The sequence below is a fragment of the Protopterus annectens genome, chromosome 9.part0 (genome assembly GCF_019279795.1).
Source record: "Protopterus annectens isolate FY-2018-M chromosome 9.part0, PAN1.0, whole genome shotgun sequence".
NCBI lineage: Eukaryota > Metazoa > Chordata > Ceratodontiformes > Protopteridae > Protopterus > Protopterus annectens.
In genome coordinates this window covers 1,566,374,494-1,566,398,000 of record NC_056743.1, presented here as the reverse complement: position 1 = coordinate 1,566,398,000, position 23,507 = coordinate 1,566,374,494, and the positions used below count along the sequence as shown (strand labels likewise).

At 42.6% G+C, this 23,507-nt stretch overlaps 1 protein-coding gene across 3 annotated transcripts in view; it reads right to left on the bottom strand.

Annotated features, from left to right (window-relative positions):
* Positions 1-23,507, bottom strand: part of LOC122812185 (cAMP-dependent protein kinase catalytic subunit alpha) — a 1,510,797-nt gene that overhangs the window by 368,634 nt on the left and 1,118,656 nt on the right. For all 3 annotated transcript variants that reach the window (XM_044084507.1, XM_044084506.1, XM_044084508.1), the window contains exon 8: positions 17,788-17,910. In XM_044084507.1, coding sequence (XP_043940442.1) covers positions 17,788-17,910 — 123 coding nt within the window. The remainder of the gene's footprint in view (positions 1-17,787; positions 17,911-23,507) is intronic.

Below are 23,507 nucleotides of genomic sequence, written 5' to 3'. Positions count from 1 at the left end.
GACTATTGTATTCGAACTGGCCTGGAACCTTGAAAGAAGCAACATTTACAGAAAGACATTGTAATTGACCCGGTGCCTTGCAAGGCTGTGTTATTCTCATGGGAAAGTTTTTAAAAAGTATAACCTCAGCACTTTCTTATGAATAGAATATTGTAGACTGTTATGATGTAGGTGCCCTGTGACTGACCACGTCAGTAAGGTGGGCACAGCTTGAATGTATAGTGTATTTAAAGAAGTTTACTTCCTGTATCATGTTAGTCAAAACTCTATACTTGTTTTGTATAGTTTTTTGCCTCCTAATGTACATTAGTAAAGAAACGTTATTTGAACCTGAGCATCCTGTGTTATTGACTGTCATTTTGAAAAGCCTAATGATTTTTACAGTCTGATTTTAACAATTTATTTGACACGAAGTTAAGGTCCCAAGTAGGCAGTGGTGGTTTCCTTGGAGGATTGATGTTTTTAATTCCTCTTAGAAACTGTCTTAGCAGAGGATGAGAGAAGACAGGTGGATCAGTATTGTACTCGGCTGAAATTGCTGAAGCATGAATTTTAATGGAAGAGTAAGACAGACCATTGTGGAGCATTTCTGCCAAATATTCCAGGATATGTGCCATATTCATAACTGTTGCATCTAGGCCCTTTGAGGTGCTCCAGGTGTGAAATCTTTTCCATTTTGCTGAGTATGCCTTTCTTGTGGAAGGCCTGCGAGCTTCCATGATGATATCCTTCACTCTCTTGGATAGCTTATCCTGGTGATGAGTCAAGGTATTTTCCAGGCAGCTAGTTGTAATGTTTTCAGGTTGGAATGCAGAGTTTTGTAATTGTGCTGTGTCAGGAGAAGCGGCCATTGTGGCAGAAGCCATGGTTTTGTCCATGACATGCTCTTTAGCAATGGGTACCAGTGCTGTCTTGGCCAGTCCGGAGCTATCAGAATCACTCTTGGCAGCTCTGCCCTGATCTTCAGTAAGACCTTGGTCATTAATGGAAGAGGTGGGAATGCATACACTGTTAGAGCTCTCCAGCTGAAAGAGAGGGCGTCCACTTTCCATGTTTGTGGGTGGTATGTCCTTGAGCAGAATTTCTCCAGCTGATGATTGTGTGGGGAGGCAAAGAGGTCTATGTCCGGTCTCCCCCATGATTGTGTTATCTGATGGAAGATGTCTGGGTGCAGCATCCATTCGTGTGCATCCATGATGTTCCTGCTTAAGCTGTCCGCCAGTATATTGTCCTTTCCTGGTACAAACTGGGATTGCAGCTGTATATTGAGAGTCAAGGAAAGTTCCCATAGATTCATTGCCAGCCTGCAAAGAGGGTAGGAATGGGTGCCTCCTTGCTTGTTTATGTACCACATAACTGTAGTGTTGTCTGTCCTTATTAGCAGGTGGCCTTGATGTAGAAATAACTTGAAGGCCTCGATTGCATGTATCACTGCCAGCATTTCCTTTTGGTTTATGTGCATGCGTAGCTCTTTTTGTGACCATAGTCCTTGAATGCATCTTCCTTCCATGTGCGCTCCCCATCCGTGGTCTGAAGCGTCCGTTGTAATGGTTTGGCTGGCTACTGGTTTGCTGAAGGGCAAACCCCTGTTTGACTGGCTTGCTTGAGCCCACCACAGAAATTCCCTTTGAAGGCATGGGATGAGTGGTATCAAAGTTTCCAAGCTGTGACTGTGCTGAGTCCATAAACTCCTTAAGTACCATTGGAGTTTCCTCATATGTAGCCTTGCTTGAGGAATCAGAAGAATGCAAGCAGCCATGTAACCCAGGGCCTGCAGGATTTTCCTTGCAGTCAGCTGAGTTTGTCTTGACAGGTTTTTGAAGTAATCCGGTAGTTGGTTTTGTTTTTCTTCTGTGAGGAAAGCCATTTGGGTGGTTGTGTCTAGATCCGCACCCAGAAAAGTTATTCTTTGGGATGGTACAAGTCTTGACTTGTGAATGTTGACTGTATATAGGTTCATAGGTTCATAGGTTTATACTAGGCTATCTGCCCTAAGGCATTTATAAGCCTAGCCCAAATTTTTGTGGCTTACGCCACCCCTTATATGAAAAAATACTGTGCCCATTAGTTTGGTGTGCCTCTGTCCAGCAGTGACACAGAGATGATTCCCGGGGTAAACCTACGATCTCCCATCCACAGGTCAAGATTTCTCTTGAACAGAGTCAGCGAGGTGCTCTGCCTCACATGGACCGGGATTTTATTCCACAGCATAGGGAGTCTCTGAGTGATAAATCTATCCTTCCAGCACATCCTATTTATATCCGTGCTAAGGTTTAAGTCGCTTGCTCTAGTGGTTTTGGTGGATTTGGATTTTTTGAGGTGGAGCATGTCCATTAATTCCGGGTTGGACATGGCCTTGTATGTCAGGCACATGTCACCTCTGAGCAGACGGTATGCGACTGAATAGAGCTGGAGTTTCTTCAATCTGGCAGCATATGACAGATTTTGGAGTCCCTTTATCCTTTTGGTGAGGAACTTTTGGGGTCTCTCCAATTGCTGCAGATGTCGGGTGAGATACATCCCGAATGGGGCATTGTACTCGATCATTGGTCTGATAAGTGAAGGGTACAGGGAACAATGACCTCACTAGATCTGGATGTGAATCCCTTCATGATCAGGTGGGCAATGTAGAAGGTCTTTCTAACCACTTTAGCAACGTGAGTGTCAAAGAAAGGCCACTGTCAACCTGGGTCCCCAGGTCCCTGATAACCTCTTCTGTGCTTAGTGGATTGCCACCTATATGGTAGCTTGGGGTTACCTTGTTTTTCCCGAAGGGTATGACTACACATTTTTTGGCGTTTAACTTCAGGCCATGGCTCTGGCACCAGCTATCTGTTTCCGTGAGTCCCTTCTGAAGGATATCCGTGTCCGATGCACTTTCTACTATGGCGCCCAGTTTGCAGTCGTCAGCAAACTTTGTCAGCCAAAGTCCTCCCATGTTGGCCTGTACTTCTGAGAAGTAGATGCCGAACAATAGGGGCCAAGGACCGAGCCCTGTGGGACACCACTTGTGACCGGCTTGGAGTCTGACATAGCGCCAGCAACTCTAACCCTGTGGGTTCTGTCCTTAAGCCAGTTTGCAACCCATCTTGTGACATATGGGTTTACATTTAAGCTGGTAAGTTTTTCTACAATACCCGAGTGGGGTATTGTGTCGAAAGCCTTTGCAAGGTCAAGGTAGGCTGTATGGACTGCCTTTCCCTCATCAATGGCCTTGGTGACTGTTTCGAAGAAGTCGACCAAGTTCGAAAGGCATGATCTTCCCTTGACGAAGCCAAACTGGGTCGGGTCCAATGTCTGCAAGTCCCCTATATCTTTGTTTATGAGCTCCATTATGATCCTCTCCATAGCTTTGCAGACTAGACTTGTTAAGCTTATGGGGCGGTAATTACCAGGGTCCGTGAGGCGCCTTTGTGGAGTGGGACCACAGTTGCCGTACGCCACTCCTTGGGCACGTATCCTGTGGTAAGGCTGAGATTAAACGGCTGCCTTATGTGCGGGTTTAATTCCTCATTTAGCTCGTGTAGCACACAGCCGGGGACACCATCTGGTCCCATTGATGCTGTGTTTTTAGCTTTAGAGAGTGCAGCTTTCACCTGCGCATTTGAGATGTCTGGGAGGCTACACTCGGCTGGGATAGTTATCTCTCCTTTAGGGGGGGAGAGGGGGGGTGAAGTTTGCACTGAACCTGTCTGCCAGTATGTTGGCAATGTCTGTGGGTTCAGTGATTTTTGTATCATTTTGGACTAATTCTGAGCATATCTGGGAGTTTCCACCCAGGTTCCTAACATAGCTGAAAAAGGCCTTATGATTGTCCTTTGAATCCATGGCAATTTTTCTCTCAATATTGGCCTTAGTTGATTTTATGAGTGCTCGTATTTTTTACTAATAATGATCAGGGGTGACTTCCCTTTTATGGATTTTGTTCTATCATGTAATAGCTTTCTCCTCTTATTGTAAAGTTTGTTAATGGCTGGGGTCCACCAGACTGGACGTTTGCCCTTTGTGGAAAGAGTCTTGGTTTTATTTGGGATTGCCTGATCCATGCAGTCCTGGAGGTGTTCATAGAAGGCATTTGTAAGGGCTTCCGCAGCTTGGGTTGTGGTTTCCACTGGCTCAGGGGCCTTGAAGGATACCACACCATGAGTAGTGTGAAGTTTGCTTTAGAGAAGTTCTTCACTGTGGTCTTTTTTGTTTGGGGTGGGGGCGGGATGTGGATTTCCAGTGAGATTAGTTTATGATCAGATCTCACCAATGAGGGATATACTTCCAGTGTGGAGCATTTTGTCCCCATGTTTGTGACAATGAGATCTAGTATATTTTCTCCTCTCGTGGGAACAGTGACTAGCTGTTCCATGGCATTTGAATTTATGAACTCCAGGAACCGTTGGGCTAGATTGTTAGGGCTTGAGTAATGTTCCCAGTCTATATTTGGGTAGTTGAAGTCACCCAATATGATGGTGTTTGGAGATACATTTATACCCTCCAGTGTCTTCAGGAAGGCTGTGTGGGGTTCCTGAGTTTGAGAGGGTGGCCTGTAGCATGCTACAATTTGTAGAGCAGTTTTGCCTATGGTTAGTTGCACCTGGACGGTTTCCGAAGCTTCGTGCGTTGCCACCAACCTGGAGGTGTGGGTATCCTTTATGAATATGGATACACCCCCTCCTTTTGTGGTGTGGTCCGGGTTTTGGGGCCGGAACGCATGATAAGAGGTAAAACCTAATAGTGCCGGGGTGCTCTCAGGAGCCTTGAACCAGGTTTCAGTTACAGCACAGACATCGATGTTCTCCATACTGAGAAGGGCCTCGAGTGCGTGCATTTTGAGATTTAGACTTCTGGCATTGAGCAGCATTACCCTCAGTTTCTTCCCATTTTTGTTTTCTAGGGTGGTAGGTTTAGAATTTGAGCCTTGCCTAAAAAGGCACTATGGGGTGGCAAGAGCCTTAGCCAATATCCGGAATCCCAGGGGTGACAGGTGCAAGCCGTCCCTTGCGAAGCAGCGTGGCTTGTCAAGCATGTCATCCCAGGCAGACAGACACTGGATCCCCTTTGAATGACACCAGACATTAAGCCAATTGTTAAAGCTGATCATCTTGTCTCTATATTGTGGCATCATTCTTGGTGAAGGAAGGATACTGCTCAGGATCAGGGTCATACCTGCCTGGGCTACATAATCAGAGAGCTCCTCTATGTCTCTTTTCATGTAGTCCAGGGAGGTAAGTCTCAGGTCGTTCACACCAGCATGGACAATGACTGTCATATTTGTACTTGCCGTGGAGTGACCCGAGTGCTTGTGTTATATGGCGGATTCTAGCGCCCGATAGGCAGCTTACTGTGACCCTCTCCTTGTTCAGCCTGGTGAGTGGGACGTCAGTGTGTCTGACTATGGAGTCACCTATGACAAGTATGTTTGGTGTTGTATTTGGCCTTAAGGGCTGTGACTGCTTTGCACACTGCTTTTGTGGTTTATGTGTTGCTTGTGGGGTGTCTTGAGGTAGCAGTTGTTTGGGTGTCTGCTTTGGAGGCCTCTGCTGTTTAGGTAAATTTTTACTCAGAGCCTCCGAGTATGTCTTTGTGTGTTTATGTGTTTGATTCAGTGGAGTGGTAGCATTATGTGAGGCTGGTTTTGTGGTGTGTGTAGTTGCCTTCTCCTCCTGGATATCCCAAGGCATGAAGAAGACAGATGGCATAATTCAAGTGTTTTACCAAAATTTGTTGGCTGTCCACTTGTATAAGGCAGTCGTCCAGATATGGGTATATTTGCATCCCCTGAAGTCTGCAGTGTGCAATTACTGATGCTAGGCATTTCGTGAATACTTTGGGCGCAGTAGATAAGCCAAAGGGCAATGCTGAGAATTGATAATGCTCTGAACCTGTAAGAAATCTGAGGTGTCTTCTGCAGCTTTGTCTGATAGGGACATGCAGGTATGCCTCCTTGAGGTCCAGAGTTACCAGCCAAGACCCCTTGCCCAGCATGGGAAGGAGTTGCTGTAGAGTCAGCATTTTGAATTTTGGCACAATGAGATAAGTATTTAGTGCGGACAAGTCGAGAATAGGCCTCCATTGCTTTTCTTTTCTTGGAACAAGGAAGAGTCTGGAATAAAATCCTTGGCCTTGTTCTGCGAGAAGAACCTTTTCTATTGCTTTCATTTTCATTAGGTTGGAGATTTGTTTCAAAGCCTCTGCCCTTTGATTTGGTGGCAGGTCTGGCATGCCTTTTCTTTTCAGTAATGCGTGGAAATGGAACCTGTATCCTTTGTCTATTATTTGTAGTGTCCATTTGTCCCTTGTAATAATGTGCCAATTTTCTGAAAATAAGGAAAGCTTTCCGCCCAAAGGTGCTTCCAATTGAGCCCTGGTTGGCGGTGTCAAAGTAAAGTCATTGAGTCTGTCCTTGTGCAGCAGTTGTAGGCCCTGCACTACACCTCTCTGGTTGGGAGGCTGCCACTGACGTCCTCTGTAGGAGCCTCTAGCTTGCCCTCTACCTCTGGCACGCCTGTTCTTGCCTCTCTGAAATCTGTCTGTGTCTGGAAAGGACCAGTTCTTGGAAGGCCAATTTCTGCTGAATCTTGGTGGTTGGACTTGCATAAAAATCTTTGACTGTTTGTACAGATTTTGCCTTTTCTTCAAATTTCTTTAAGACCTCCTGAGCAGTAGAGCCAAATAACTTTTGCTTTTCCAGTGGAGCATCCAGAAGCTTTGCTTTAACATGGTCTGGCAGAGATTGTTCCTTCAGCCAAGCATGCCTACGTATGACTGCACCTGTCATAGCTGGCCTACATGAAGCTTCCAATGCATCATAACCACACTGCAAGAAATGGTTGCTAACCTGTTGAGAGTTATGTACCAGATCCTGAAGTGATTTGCGATCTAGGGGTTCAGGTGAATACAGCTTTTTATGCAATTCATCTAACAAATATTCTTGGTACTGTATCATATGAAATTGAAAGTTTAAAGCCCTCACAGAAAGGGTAGCAGAAGTATACACTTTTTTACCCCATCGCTCTAAAGCCCTGGACTCCCTTTCAGAGGGGAGTGGATTTTTTGTAGTGACAGCTGCAACCCCTTTAGGGCCCTGGGAATTAGTTTCTGGATCAGCAGAGTGGGCCTTGTAAAGGAAAAGATGTGATTCCGGGACCCTGTAGTACCCATCGGGTTTGGCAGGAGCCGGAGGGAGAGTGTCAGGGGTTGTGCTAGATTCAGAGTACACATCATCAATGACATTCAAAACAGGGGGAATAGCCAAAGGTCTATGCTGAGGCAAATGCAAGAAGGTCCTTAATCTCTTCCTGGAATCAGAGAATTCCTGGCCCTGCCATTGGAAATGCTCCCTCATAGTGTGCAGAGTTTCCCCAAAAGAAAGTTCTGCAGGTGGGGAGGCCGAAGGGATAGATTCCTCTTCATCTGAATCCTCGTAAGCCGAAAAAGCCTCCTCCTGGTAGTCCAAGAGAGCAGAGCCATCAGAGGCCTCATCTGAGGAGAGGGGATCAGAGGGCTCAACCCTGGGCCTTTTTTCTGTAGGAGGTTGAGAGCCCCTGTCCGGATGAGGCTGAGAGCCCCTAATTAATGAAATAAGGTCCTCTGCTAGACTAAGGATCTGAGAACCTGTAGTGGGTCCCTGAGGGATAACCCTGGGAGGCATAGATTTTGAGTGTTTAGCAGCTTTAGCCCTAGAGAATGCCTTAATAGACATGGATGCAGGAGGCCTGGCTGCACCACGTGCTGGTGTAGTTTTGTCTAAGGGAATGGTGTCGGAAGGTTCCTGGACACCAGATTCCAATGGAGATTCAACAACCGATACAGTAGTGGCCTCCGGGACCGAGGTTGTCGGTTGTACGGTTTCGGTGAACGGTAGTACCAAGGACTCGGTTTCAGCCGAGACCGAGACACTCGTGGTAGGCCTGGCCGTGGTTTCAGCCAAAACCACGGACCGCGTGTGTCGGTCCTTGTCCTTCCGTTTCTTTATTAAATGTGAAGTCAGAGTTTCCAACGGCATTTTGTAAGCAAAACTAGCCCCAAAAAATTCCTCTGCAAACTCCGACCGACGTCTTAGAGTGCGTCGGTTGAAGGAAGCACAGGCGGAACAGGCCGAGACGTCGTGGTCTGGGCCTAGGCAAGGTAGGCAGTAAGAGTGGAAATCCTTATGAGGTATTTGTTTCCCACAAGTTAAGCAATTATTAATTTTATCTGACATCGGCTGAGGCAAGAAAGAGTCCCCAACGGGGTACTTAGCTTTTGAAGTCTTTGGTTTAGCTGAATTACAGGAGCTGGCCGACCGGCACTTGCGAACTGCTTCTGCTTCGGGCACCACGCGGCAAGAAAGACTGAGGAAGATGGCGTCGGCTGACGCTTTTATACCACAGGCGCTCTGACGTCGGGGAAGGGGTGACATCAGCCGACGCCGGACCCAGACTTTGGAATCCGGCCGACCGAAGGGCTGCCTGAGGCAGGACAACCCATATGTGATGACTGCAGATGCATCCTTGAAGGACATCTCCCAAATGTAAGGGATAAAGCTCATGTGTGCACCAGATTTTAAAGTGGCAAAGGGTAGCATACAAACGATTCCTCTCCAAACAACAGAAAGGACTTGCTTGCCTATTCTATGATCAGAATCGGGGAAAAGCCTGGCCATCTAGAAAAGACAAAACCAGTGTGTAGGGGACAAACAAGGTGCAGCTGCAGGCTGGTATCATGGATACAGACATTTCTTGTTAGCAGAAGAATAAACTACAGGGTCATGCTGTAATATGGCCTACTACGGCCTAATCTAGCCCAGAATCAAGATTATATTGGGAATGTCTTTCCTTTCTTCATTTACCCTATCCTGAATCATGTCTCTGTGGGTGACTGAACATCAAGACAGTTCTAAAGTACAGGGTCACGAAGTCCCAAAGTTAAGAACCCATCTCATTTCATGCAGAAAAAATTCAATAAACATTTCAGAAACAAAGAAATGATCATGAAGACAGATGTCTGGAAAGAAGGAAAAAATGGTACCTAATGAAAAAAAATCAGAGGTACACAACACACACATTAATTATTCAAACTGCCATTCTTATGAACATCAATATTCTTATTACAGAAAGCATGAACTTATAAAACACCAACATACTTTACAACATTTTTGCTTTGAAGTACTAACCACAATGCTGTGGAATATTATACAGCTGGCAGTTTCAGGCGTAGCAGTGCCATTAAAAACAATATCCAAGGGTACATAGAAAACTCATCCATGCAAAAGGCCAGATGTCTACACCCTCAGGGTATCAGGGATGCTGAAAATACATCTAAGAAATTCAATATCATAAAATCGCCCTCACATACTTGCTTGGGGAGGAGGCACTCAGGTCATGCCATTGAAAACAATGAAAATATGGAGACATTATATAAAAATAAATAAATATTCTCTCTCTCTCTCTCTCTCTCTATATATATATATATATATATATATATATATATACAGAACGGAAGGGGCAAGATCTGGAAAGTCTGCTTTTTCTTCTCATAAAATACAATGTCTAAATAAGGTGTTAAGTTCTAAAATAATAAATTCAATAAATTCTAGTAGACAGTAAATGAAAAGGAAAAAATCCGATATGCATTTTTCAGTTTGTAGACAGAAAACATGACTACTAGTACACAAGGCCACACCAAGCTTGCCTGATCATTTATTAGAAATTCGTTAATTGGGGAAACCCACCAAACCCATGGTCTACCTTTAGGGTAGACATAAGAGATTAAACCTGACACACAGACTATGTACAAATACAATAAACAACAACGGAAGAGCACATCATTATGGAGAGATAAAACAGGCATGTAAAACAGACAATAAATTAACAAAGGTCATCACACACTGCCTTAGACTGCCTGTAAAGATCTTTGAATATTTAGTACAAGATTCTCTGTGTTATAACAGAATTCTACTCTGGGTGACAAATTGCACATCTGTTTAAAAGAGGATATATGAACTCATAAAGAAGCTTTAAAAGTATGGGTAGAACATAATTCTCTGATTTGTCTGGCAAGGTCTTCCAAAAGTGGGTAAGGCATAAGAAAAGCTATGGTCCTCAGCTCTGCAGGCATTGGTGGGGTATGAGGAAGACTGCTACTGAAAAAAAGTAAGGTCCAAGGGGGAGATGATGAGGTTAGATAAACAGAAGGAATATTCCTCTAGAGAAAGGCAGAGCCACAAAAAACAGAGGTATAGCTTGTCTTAAATGAGCTGCTATACTGATTTTGGTTTAAAACTGTGACCAAATAAATGACTCGGGCCTGCAAATATTAGACGCATATTAACACAGGACACAAACATCATGTCCACTAACCTCAAAATAAGTACACTGAAAAATCACCAAACTACCAAAAAACATGAAAAAAGTGGTTTTGCAGCACAGAGAGATAAGACCCCCCCTTGCACCTCCCCATTTCTACTTAAACTTATGAACACTGTGATCAAACAGCTGTGGAGAAAAAAGAAACACCCTGAAATGGGTTCCTTCAATCAATTCTGTAGTTTCTCATTAAACCCAAAAACTAAAACTAAAAACCTAAACACTGCACCTGCAGTTAAACGTGATCCACTAATCAAGCAAAGATTTAAAAATCCATTAAATATACACACACACATAGTGCATACATACATACATACACACACACACACACACACACACATATATATATATATATATATATATATATAGATGTATATAAACACACACACACACACATATATATATATATATATATATATATATATATATATATATGGATCTTGTCAGTTGATAGAATTTTCAGAAACTTGAAATTCATATCTGTGAGACAAATGAAAAAAATGTTACTCTATTCAGCTGCTTTTACTGCATTTATAATGTGTCTTTTCCTACTTTAATACTTTATTTTGCTTTTGCTGCTGTTCTTAAGTGTTCAATTGCATTCATACCATCTATTTTACTACTGCTTGTTAGTAGCCTTAATACACTGAGAACATTGTTTTACTGAATTGCTGCTTTATACTGCTATTTTTCCTGTCGTGACTGATTTTAAGCACTTTAAATTTCAAATACCTCTGCCCTTTTTAGCATAGGTTAGAGTCAGTCTTATGGAATCTAGACTGTCTTGTTATCATTTGAGCACTAAAACCAGCTCTTCACTCAGATACTGTAAGATCTGAGGCATCCGTTGCTTCCAACTAACTAAAAGGGTCTGTTTCTGCTCCTGTATTGCACTCTTAATTTGTATTTGCATTCTAATGTCTACTTGTATTGTTTGAATTGTTTCTGACCACATTTTACAGCACACTGTACTAGTTTGGCCGTAGTCCAGGCTTGCTGTTTCTGGGTCTGTTTTGTAACTTCTGAGCATCAAATTCAAGCCATCTTTGTTAGAGAAGAGTGCTCTCGGGCTCCAAGCTAATCGAGGGTGATTGGACTAGAGCTTAGAGTGCATCCTTATCGGCTAGTTTGAGTTAAAAGGGTTATTTCTTGTTTTACATAAGCCCTGCATCTGCGTCATAGGTGATTCCATCACGAGACACACAGATGTTCCTCTCACCAAGCTGGATAAGGAGAAGGTCAAATGTCAGGTGCCAGGATACTGTTACGACTCTGTCATAGTCCATACTGGTATGAACAACTTGAGATGTACCTCTCTGGACTACATGAAGAGAGTCATGATTGAGTTCTTGGTGTGTGTGTCTCAGGCTGGTATGTCCTCAGCCTTCAGCAGCATTTTACCTTCAGCTAGGGTGATGCCTCAATACAAACACAAAATGACTGACTTCAGTAATTGGCTTAGTTTCTGGTGTCATTCCAAGGGGATAGAGTATCTGTCAGCCTAGGATGACATGATTGACAGACCTCAATGATTTGCCAGAGATGGTCTTCATCTGTCACCCCTGGGATTTCGGCTACTGGCCAAGGTTCTTGCCACCCTCGTAGTGCCTTTTTAGGCAGTGTCTCAAGGACAAAATTCCCAACATAAGAACTCCATCTAAAAGCAACCTCAAAATTTTGCTGCTAAACGCTAGGATTCTTAACATGAAACTGCATTCACTGGAAGCAGTCCTCACCTTGGAAGACAAAGACATTTGTGCAGTCACTCAGACTTGTTTCAAGGCTGTGGCCAGCACCCCAGCCATATTGGGCTACACCTCCTTCCACATGTTCAGACCAGAAATTGAAGGCGTGAAACCTAAAGGAGGTGGTGTATCAATATTCATTAAAGATAAATAAATCTCTAGATTAGAGAACATGATTCCCTGGAGATACTTCAGGTGCAACTAACTGTTGGTAGGACACCTATTCAAGTCATTGCCAGCTACAGGACCCCCTCCATGAATCAGGACACCCACTCTGCCTATTTGGATTTCCTTGAGTCTATCAAGATACATCTGAACACCATGGCTTTGGGCGATTTTATGCATCCACTGACTGGGGAAATTACTTTTGCTCAAATTCACTTGCCCAAAGGTTCCTCAAATTCATTAACTGCAATGCCCTGGACCAGCTAGCTGACACCCCCACAACAGGTGCCAACTTCCTGGATTTGGTGATTACCAATATGAAGGACCACTGTAGCACTCTCACTGTGAAGTCTTCCCTGGTGAGATCTGACCAGAAATCAGTCTCATTTGAAATAACTATCACACTTCACACTCCCCTAGCACCAACTAAATTAAAATAAAATTCTCCACAGCAGAATATAACATTTGACAGGATGGTATAAAATAGCTTCATTGCACCTCCCCCCTCAGGTGGAACTAGCAACTATGCAGAGTTCTACGCAAATGCTTTATAACACCTGAACAACTGCACTAACTAGGCAGTACCTCACAGGACTAAAACAAGCTCCTCAAGGAAGAGCAAACCTGTCTGGTGGCCAACTGCCATTAACAGGCAATAAGAGGAGGAAATTGCTGTAAAAGGGAGTGAGCCCTAAACTGGAAACACTCCCTCCTCAGCTTAAACAAGCAAATATGACTTCTTGTGAAGTCCCCCAAAGCTAAATCCAAATCCAAATTAGCTTCCTCAACTAAGGACAAATATAAGGCCTTCTTTAGTTACATCTGTAACCTAAAAAGAAAGGCCCAGATTTGTGCCACACTGGTAGTTAATGAAACAACAAATACTGAGCCTCTGGGCATTTCTAACATGTTAGCCAACAGGTTCTGTGAAAACTTCACTCCCTTGTCCCAGCCACACTTACCTCAAGACATCCCTACCACCTGTCCTCTACCTTGTATCTCTAAAGAGTAGGTCGTGAACATCACAGCATCCATGGGACCTGATAACATCCCAGTCTGCATCCTAGAGGGGCTCAAACAAGAATTAACAAGGCCATTGGCTACTCTTTTCAATCATAGTCTAAAGCACTGGCTTCATCCTAGATGAATGGGAAAAGGCCACCGTTATCCCCTTGCACAAAGGTGGCGCTTCCACTGACCCCCAGGAACTATAGAATTATTAGCCTGACTAGCCTCATCTGAAAGGCCATGGAGAGAATCATGATGGACCTTATCAACAAAGATATTGGTAATCTCCAAACACTTGACCCTACTCAATTTGGATATGTCAAATGGAGGTCATGCCTGTTAAACCTGGTGGACTTCTTAGAGACAGTCATCAAGGCCCTTGATGAGGGGAAATCTGTGCATACAGCCTACCTAGACTTAGCCAAGGCACTTGACATTATGCCCCATTCAGGCATAACTGACAAACTCACTCAGCTAGGTATCAACCAGTATGTCATTAGATGGGTCGCTAACTGGCTCATTGACAGAACCCATATACTCAAAATAGGTGAATCCACCTACAACAGCATACTTGTTACCAGTTGTGTTCCACAGGAATCGGTCCAGGGACCTAATTGTCTCGCCTACAAGGCAATCTCAGACCTTGCCCTACCAGAGATGCTCCATATCCATAAGTCTAACTCCTCGCACATTACCTGCTCGAAAGGCCTAAATCTAATATGGGACATTTGCAAAACCTGCTGGAGAGACAGGTTTGTCACCCAGAGGCTGTCCTGTCTCTGGAATAGACTTCCCATACACGTCAAACAGAGTATGTTGCTGACCCTCTTCAAGTAAAACCTTGATGAGTGGATGGGAAACCACAAATTTGTCCCAGGGGTTCCCACCTGTCTGCCTCATTTACAGGGGTGACAGGTGCTGACTGAGGTTTTTTGAGGATAAATTCTTGGCTAGGCTTGTAAGGACCCTAGGGTCGTTAGCCTAGTAACCTCCTACGATCCTATTGTTTGGAATTTATTTCTCCTAAGTGCAAGATAAAACTCTGTGGCTGACAAAATTTGCTGAATACTGCAAACTGGGAGCGGTCATAGAATTTCCAAATGATGTCAACATCTTACAAGAAGGTCTTACAAAAACAAATGACTGGTGCCAAAGTCAATGCCTTAAACTCAAAGCAAAAAATGTATTATCATCCCTTTCAGTAAGAGCGATGTTCCTGCTAACTACCTCATCAATAACAAAACCTAAGTGTGCACTCAGTGGTGAGAGATCTGCAACTTACCTCTGATCACCATGTCTCCATAGTGGTAATAAGGGCATTCTATATTGCTCACCTCATAAGTAAGGGCATTGCCTCCAGAAAAAAAAGAAGTTACAACCTCCCTGTACTCTTCCCTCATCAGGCCAATAATGGAGTATAATGCCCCTTTTGGTATGTACCTTTCCAAGCACCTGCAGCAAGCAATTAGAGAGACCAAACGTTTTTCACAAGGAAAATTCAAGATCTTCAGCACCAGTCCTATGAGGATCATCTGAAATCACCGTTTTATTTGGTTTCATACAAACTACTCAAAGGTGATCTCTGCCTTCCATCGAAGGCAATCTTTAACCCTGCTATACTGGAAATGCTGCATATCCATAAGTCAAATGGTACATGGGTTACTCGCTCTAATGGCCTTAATAGAACCTGCTGGAGGGACAGATTTGTCTCCCAGAGGTTATCACACCTTTGGAACAGACTCCCACTTCATGTCAAGCAGAGCACCTCAATGGCCATCTAAAAACGCAATCTGGACAGGGAAACTGGATAGATAACCATAAATTCACCCCAGGAGTTCCACCTATGTTCCTCTTGGACACAGATGATAGGTGCTGATCATGGAAATAAGGGTAAAACATGGCCAGGCTTGTAAGGGCCCTAGGGTCATTAGCCTAGTAAACTATGATATGACTGAATATCTGAAAACTAAAAACATTAAAAAACACACAAATCTTTGCTTACGCTCCCCCACACCACCTGCAAATTATATACACCAACTCAGACATCGCACTACTTTGAGGAAAACAGCAAATTTTCCAATCCTCACTGTACCATGATCTCCATTCAAAAGCTTCAGTTTTTTTTGAAAATTCAGTCATACTGTCTCGCTGCTATGAATTTTGAGTTTCTGAAAACTCGATCAACTGACAGACATACAAACACATATATGTGTATATATACACATATGCAGGCTATATATACAGACAACAAAACCTAATACTGGGGAAATGTAGTTTTCCAGCCTTAAGAGTAATAAACACTTTCCTTAAGGAAGAACAAACCAAAAAATAGGAAAAACCAGTTGTATAGGAACGATAACAGCATATGACGTGCTTAGATAAACTGTTGTTATAAATATTAATATAAGATCTGTATCAACTGATTTCTCAACAACCTAAATCAACTACAGCAAGACTTTTTGGAAAGAGGATACAATGAAAATTTGCTGGCTAACACACTGGGACCCATTAAAATCCACTAACAAAATAATGATTTAGTGCTGGTGAAACCCTCCAGGAAGGAAACCATTAAAAAGCCACTAAACTAAGTATCAGTGAAGGAAATGACAAATATAAAAGGAGCACGGTTCTAACTTATTCCAAAGATTCACAAGTAATAAGAAAAATGGTTGAAAACTGGAGCATGATTAGGAGAAACCAATCAGATTCTAGACCCACAACCATCCTTCATTTATTAGAAAGGAAGAAACATTAGAAGCTGGGTAGAAAATATTAAAGAAATTAGTGCACCTGCAGATTTACAGGAAGGAACCTTTCCCGGCAACCCCTTAGGCTGCAGATGCTGTGCATTTATGAGTCAAAAGAACTATTTTATATGTCCAAACTAAAAAAAAAAATATGTCTGCAATGACAGCTATAGTTGCAACAGTAACTTTGTAGCATTCTGGTCAAGCTGCTCAAAATGCAAAGCATTTTACATTGGAAAAACAATTAATCCTCTCAAAATAAGAGTGAGAAATCATCTTTCAGACACCAGGGCACATTTTTCCAGACATGTTGAGATCTACAGGAACTGAGAGAACTTTTTTTCATGTAATAAAGAGAATAAAATTGGGCCCCATTACAAGGCAATCTGAATGCAATGCTAGAGAAAGAAAGAACTTGAATGGCAGATTTGACTTAAAGCCTATTGGAAACTTGGACTTAATTGGACATGCTATATATATATATATATATATATATATATATATATATATATATATATATATACACACACACACACACATATATATATATATATATATATATATATATATATATATACACACACACACACAAATATACATACACACAGATATTTGTGTTTACGTTTCTGCACATTTAATTAACTTTTTTTTTTCTTTTTTTTTTTAATTTGGCTTGACACTGTCCTTTTGTATTGCCCATTACTGAATCTTACAATTTCCCCTCCTCTATGTGCTCTGAGATTGGTAATTTTCACACACACACACACACACACACACACACACACACACACACACACACACACACACACACACACACACACACACACACACACACACTTTTTTCTTTTAGCTTGTCTTGTTACCACTCAAGAGTGTAATTCTGTTTTTTTTTTTCTCAAATACTTCCAGGACTCAAACATAGTTGATAAGTTTTTATTATACCTCTGCCCTTGGCAGCATAAATTTTTTTTTAATTCAGTTAACCACCGTACTCCTCCCCTCTAGCATCAAAGTATTTCACACAGAAGTGAATCGGCCATCTGTTTGATTATTTCCTATAGTAATATAAATACAGGACTAGATATTTACATTATTTGCTACTAACAGATACACAGTGGTTTTGTACTTAAGAGTGTACAGCAACAATCACAATAAAATCATTGAATGTGGTCTGTTTATGTTCTCTTGCAGTATTGGCTTCATTGCAATTTACATGGCTTTTATGGTAAATTGAAAAGTATATATTACTGGTCACTTACATGTACAACTTAGATCTGATGAAGCTCTGACAAGATCGAAAGCACTCATCTTTTGTTTTCACTTAAACCATGGGTTAAAACAAGCAATACCAGCTTGAATCCTGTTTTCTTGTATTCAGTAAGAATTCAAAATGATCTTTAACAAGGACAACAGTTTATCTAAGAATGCCATATGCTGTTATCCTTCCTGTACAATTGGCTTTCCCTATTTTTTGGTGTGTGTGTGTGTGTGTGTGTGTGTGTGTGTGTGTGTGTGTGTGTGTGTGTGTGTGTGTGTACATACAAAATCCAAAGTATAAATAAAGCCTGATTTAAAGCACACCAGAGCAAATTCACTGAAACCAACAATCAAAATAACTGATTCTGCATTAAATGATATATTGATAGTGTAACCACTATTACTACTACAAGAAATACTATTAAACTGGATTAGCAGTTAAGCAGGCCCACCATTCTCAATTCTAGAAATGTCTGTGTGTCAATGCTGTGAGGCAAAGTTACAGTAGTTACATGTGATCAAGCTTACCTTCCCAGAAACAATTTTTTCATAGATCTGTATTGGCTGGTCTGCAAAGAAAGGTGGGTAACCTGCTGCCATTTCATAGATTAGTACACCTAATGCCCACCAGTCGACAGCCTTGTTGTAACCCTATGGAATAAAACAAGACAGGAACAGCTACTGAATATTTGATGGAATACAGTGACTTTATTTACTGAAATGTTTAAGAGACAAGCACAACTAAAGCAACACAGTTTCTAGAATTGTTCCACTGATGGTAGTGATAGGGGCCATAGAATACCACAGATAAAAAATAATAAAAAAATTAAGTATTAGACTTAATTGCTGAGTTTAGAAAAGTGGAATGGCCTCAAACTCAAAACCATCAATAAAATTTGAAGGAATGTTAAGTGCTGGTATTCTTATAATGTGCAGAAAATTCAGTATGTTAAGTGTCCTGTCCTCCACATGCAGACAGTAAAATTAAACAGATACCAACATTCACCTCAAATGGATGGCAAGGAATATAAAAAAAATATCAGCTGAATAAACAAATCCCAGATAAAGTACATAAAAAATGTGACACATGAGGCAAGGCCAGCAGCCTCTTATGTACATGCGGATCTGGACAGACATATGAAGAAATGTCACTTAACTTGGTATGCTGCCATGTTAACTGTTAGGTAGCAAAATGATTAACAACTAACATACTATTCATAGGTAGGTACTAGGCTATCAGCCCAAGGGCCTACGTAAGCCTAGCCAGCAAGGTGCCATAGCTTGCGCCACCCAAGAAAGGTATTTTCCTGTGCCACTGTCCAGCAGAGACACAGAAGTGATCCCCAGGGTGTATTTCCTATTTCCCATCCACTCATCAAGATTTTTCTTGAAGAATGCTAATGAAGAACTTTGCTTGACATAGATGGGTAGCTTGTTCCAGAATATAGGAAGTCTCTGGGACAGGAATCTATCCCTCCAGCGTGTCCTGTTTATTGTGGTGACAAGGTTTAGGTCCCTAGAGCATGTAGCTTGGAGGGATTGGGATTTCTTTAGGTGTAGCATGTCCAACAGCTCTGGGTTTGACATAGCTTTATATGTTAGGCAGAGATCACCTCTGAGTAGGCAATATGCTACGGAGTAAAGCTGTTGTTTTTTGAGGCGGTCAGTGTAGGGCATTTGTTTGAGGCCAGTAATCCTCTTTGTGAGGTACTTCTGTGGCCTTTCCAGCTGCTGCAGATGTCTTGTGAGGTACATTCCAAAAGGGGTGTTGTACTCTATAATGGGTCTAATGAGTGACAAGTAGAGGGGAACATGAATTAATGCACAACACTACAAAACATAAGGAAGTCAAACGTTGTAAGGCCCTCCCTCATCTTGAACTCACATGTGGAGAGACATACAGTTGCGTTTAACACGTATCAAGTCTTTAGATCTACCAGCAATTGCAGGGATGTATCAGAATTTGTCAAGGATACTGTCACCTCATGACTGATTCTTCAGGACCACAAGTTTGAAGTCAGACATGTCCAAATCACCCGAAAAAAGATTAAGTACCATTTCACAGCTACAGAAAGTACAGTTTTGTACCTACCATAAATGTAGATGTTCGAGGATCCACATTGCTGCAGTCCTAACTATTGGGGTAGTCCGCTGTCCAGTCGGCCCGAATACCAAAGTATATGGCTGACGTCGGTCACGGCGCATTAGACTGACGTCAGTACGTCAGGGTACTAATGCGCATGACTGACGTCATATCCTCAGTCTTTTCTTGCCCCAGATGTCAGAAGACCCTAAAAAGACAAGGCCAAAACCAAAACACACCAAACATACCTGCACCAAAAATATATACAATATATACAAAGGTACCAGAATATAATCTCACCTACACAACCACCCCTAAACACAGAGAGGAAGGAGGGAGGGTAAATTGGACTGCAGCAATGTGGATCCTCGAACATCTACATTTATGGTAGGTACAAAACTGTACTATGTTCTTCATTCCACATTGCTGCAGTCCTAACTATTGGGTAGAATCCCAAAGCAGAGGTAAGGGAGGCTGGCAAATCATAAGGAAACAGGAGCTGATAACATGCCTTGCAAAATAGCTGTGGCAAAACCAGCCCTAGACTTAGAGTAGAGAGGAAGGTGGTAATGCTTAGAGAAAGTATGCACTGAACTCCAAGTAGCTGCCTCCAAAATATCCTTAGTTGCCACCCCTTAGAAATGCTGTTGAAGTGGCAGTAGCCCTAGTGGAATGAGGCCTAATCCCGCTGGAATCTCTTTGCCATGATGGGAATAACAAAATGCAATGCAAAACCCAATCCACCTAGAAATAGTTTGTTTTGACACAGGCTTGCCCTTTGAACTCAAAGCAAAAGAAACAAACAACTGCTGAGACTGTCTAAAATCCTTAGTCCTGCTTAAATAATAACGCAATTGCCTGTGTACATCTAAAGTGTGCAAAATCTTTTCCCCTTTATTTTGGGGATCTGCATAAAAAGTAGGCAAATGAATAGTTTGGTTTAAAGCCACACTAGAAACCACCTTAGGCATAAAGGAAGGATTAGTACGTAATGATACCCTATCCTTATGAAAAATCAAAAAAGGCTCAACCGCCATAAGGGCCTGTAACTCAGAAACCCTTCTTGCAGAAGTAATGGCCAACAAAAAAACAGTCTTCCAAGACAAGTATTTCATGTCAGCAGTAGCTGCAGGCTCAAAAGGTTGTAGAGTAAGTTTCTCCAACACAAAATTGAGATCCCAAGCAGGAGTAGGAGCTCTACGTGGGGGTCTTATATTCTTTGCCCCCCTAAGAAATTGCTTGAACAAAGGATGTGAAAACAATGGTGGGTCACAATCATAGTGAGCTGAAATTGCTGCAGCATGAATCTTAATGGAAGAGAAAGACAAACCTTTGTCCAATAACTCAGTAAGATACTGAAGAGCCACACTCAAATTAGGCTCCGAAATCTCCAAATTCTTTGCTGCAGTCCAAAATAAAAATCTCTTCCATTTTTCTCCGTACACTTTCCTTGTACTAGGTCTTCTGGCTTCCATAATCACATTTAAAACTTGTTGAGGAAGTTGAGACCTGCTGTCTTTCAAAACAGAATATGCCAGGCTGTTAGATGAAGAGTTTGAAGCTTGACATTGAGCAGATGACCGTCCCTCTGAGACAATAGGTGTGGAATCAAGGGTAAAGGCCATGGAGGCTTCCTTACCAGACTCCTCAGTAATGGGTACCAGTGCTGCCGAGGCCAATCTGGAGCTATTAAAATCATCCTTGGCTTGTCTTGTCTGACCTTTAGAAGCACCTTTGGGAGAAGAGGCAGAGGTGGAAAAGCATACACATGAAGATTTTTCCAACTGAAAGAAAGAGCATCCACTTTCCAAGCTGTGTGATGAAATCCCTTCGTGCAAAACTTTGGCAGCTGGTGGTTTAGTGGAGAAGCGAACAGATCTATGTCTGGAGTTCCCCATGACACTGTCAATTTTTGAAAAACATGAAGATCCAGTTTCCACTCGTGGGGATCCATGATTTGTCTGCTTAACACATCTGCTAAGGAGTTCTGTGCTCGGCAGAAACCTTGCCTGAAGAGTTAGTTGCAAGCTGAGCGCAGTCTCCCATAAAATCATTGCTTGCCTGCACAATGGGTAAGAATGAGTTCCCCCTTGTTTGTTGATGTACCACATGACAGTTGTGTTGTCTGTTAGAATCAACACCTGCCCTGGAAGAAGTAACTCCTTGAAAGCCATTAATGCAAACTGGACTGCTAACATCTCTTTCATGTTGATATGTAGATGCTGTAGTCTGGCAGGCCACTTGTCTTGTATCCACTTTCCATCTAGATGAGCTCCCCAAGCAATGTCTGAGGCATCTGTCGTTAGAATCTGACTTGCCTCTGGCCGGGTCACAGAGAGTCCCTTGTTTAGGTGACATTCCTGAGCCCACCACAAAAATTCCTTTTGAATGCAAGGTATTATTTGAATGACAGTGTCCAAGTCCTGGCAGTGCTGTGTCCATAGATTTTTGAGATACCATTGTAGCTTCCTCATATGCAGTTTGGCATTGGGAAGCACCAGAATACAAGATGCCATGAACCCTAAGGCTTGAAGGACTGTCCTTGCAGTCAGCCCGGACTGAAGAGATAATTGATGGAAGTAACTGGAAAGATTCTTTTGTTTGTCCGGGGTTAAAAAGGCCATCTGGGCTGCTGTATTCAGTCTCACACCCAGAAAGCACATGTCTTGAGAGGGTACTAGACTGGACTTTATTTCGTTCACAGAATACCCTAGGCATCTTAGCACTGCTATGACATATTCCAAATGCTGTAGAAGGTCTTCCTTTTCTTGAGCCAGAATCAGGCAGTCGTCCAAGTAAGGATAGATTTGAATTCCTTTTAGCCTGAAGTAAGCTATCACTGGAGCCAGAACCTTTGTGAAAACTCTGGGCGCAGTAGATAAGCCAAAGGGCAATGCAGAGAACTGATAATGAGAATTTCCAGCTCGAAAACGCAGATACTTTCTGCAACTTAGTCTTATAGGCACATGAAGGTAAGCTTCCTTGAGATCTAAAGTTACCATCCAGTGATCTTTGCCCAGCAGAGGTAAAAGCTGTTGTAACGTCAACATTTTGAACTTTGGAATGTCCAGATAAGTGTTGAGGATAGATAAATTCAAAATTGGTCTCCACGTGTTCCCCTTCTTTGGTACCAGGAACAGGCGAGAATAAAATCCTAGGCCCCTTTCTGGCACAGGAACTGACTGAATGGCTCCTATTTGGAGTAACAGAGAAATTTGTTTATGAGCCTCTGTTCTTTGTAGAGGAGGAATGTCTGGCATGCCTTTGAAAGGAGGCAAGGTATGGAAATAAAACCTGTAACCGTGGTGAATGATATCCAGAACCCATTTGTCTTGGGTAATTAAATCCCAATTTTCTTTGAAAAGAGACAGTCTTCCTCCTAGAGGTGCCGCCAGGCGAGAATGTACTGGCAGCTGAAAAGGCAGGTCATTGGGTCTGCTTACGAAAGGACTGACCCCTGCCCTCACCAGAAGTCTGAGCAGGTGAACTCCCTGTCCTAGGCCTAAAAGAACCTTGAGCTCTGCCCCTACCACGTCTAGACCTACCCCTAGACTGGGAATCATAAGCAGGATAAGTCCACCCCTTAGTAGGCCAATTTCTACTAAACTTGGAGGCTGCACCTGCAAAAAATCCTTAACCGTTTGCATAGACTTAGCCTTGTCCTCCATTTTCTTTAAAACTGCTTCCACAGGCGAACCAAACAACACATCAGACTGTAAAGGAGCATCCAAAATCCTTGTCTTAACATGCTCAGCTAAGTTCTGATCTCTCAACCAGGCGTGCCTCTGAAGAACAGAACCAGTGGCAGCCACCCTCGAGGAGGCCTGCACAGCATCAAAACCACACTGCAAAGAATGCTTTCCCACTTGTTCAGAAACATGAACTAAATCCTGCAGCTCTTTACACTCAATACCTTCAGCCAGAGCATCCACCTTAGACTTCAATTGTGAAAGGAGATAATTCTGATATTTTAACATATGAAACTGACAATTCAACGCCCTCATGGCTAAAGTGGAAGAAATGTACACTTTCTTTCCCCATCTATCCAAAGCCCTTGCCTCTTTATCAGGAGGAACAGGATTTTTAACCACAGAAGCCTTCACACCTTTAGGCCCCTGAGAGACAGTTTCTGGGTCCGCCCTAGGACTCTTAAAAAGATACTTAT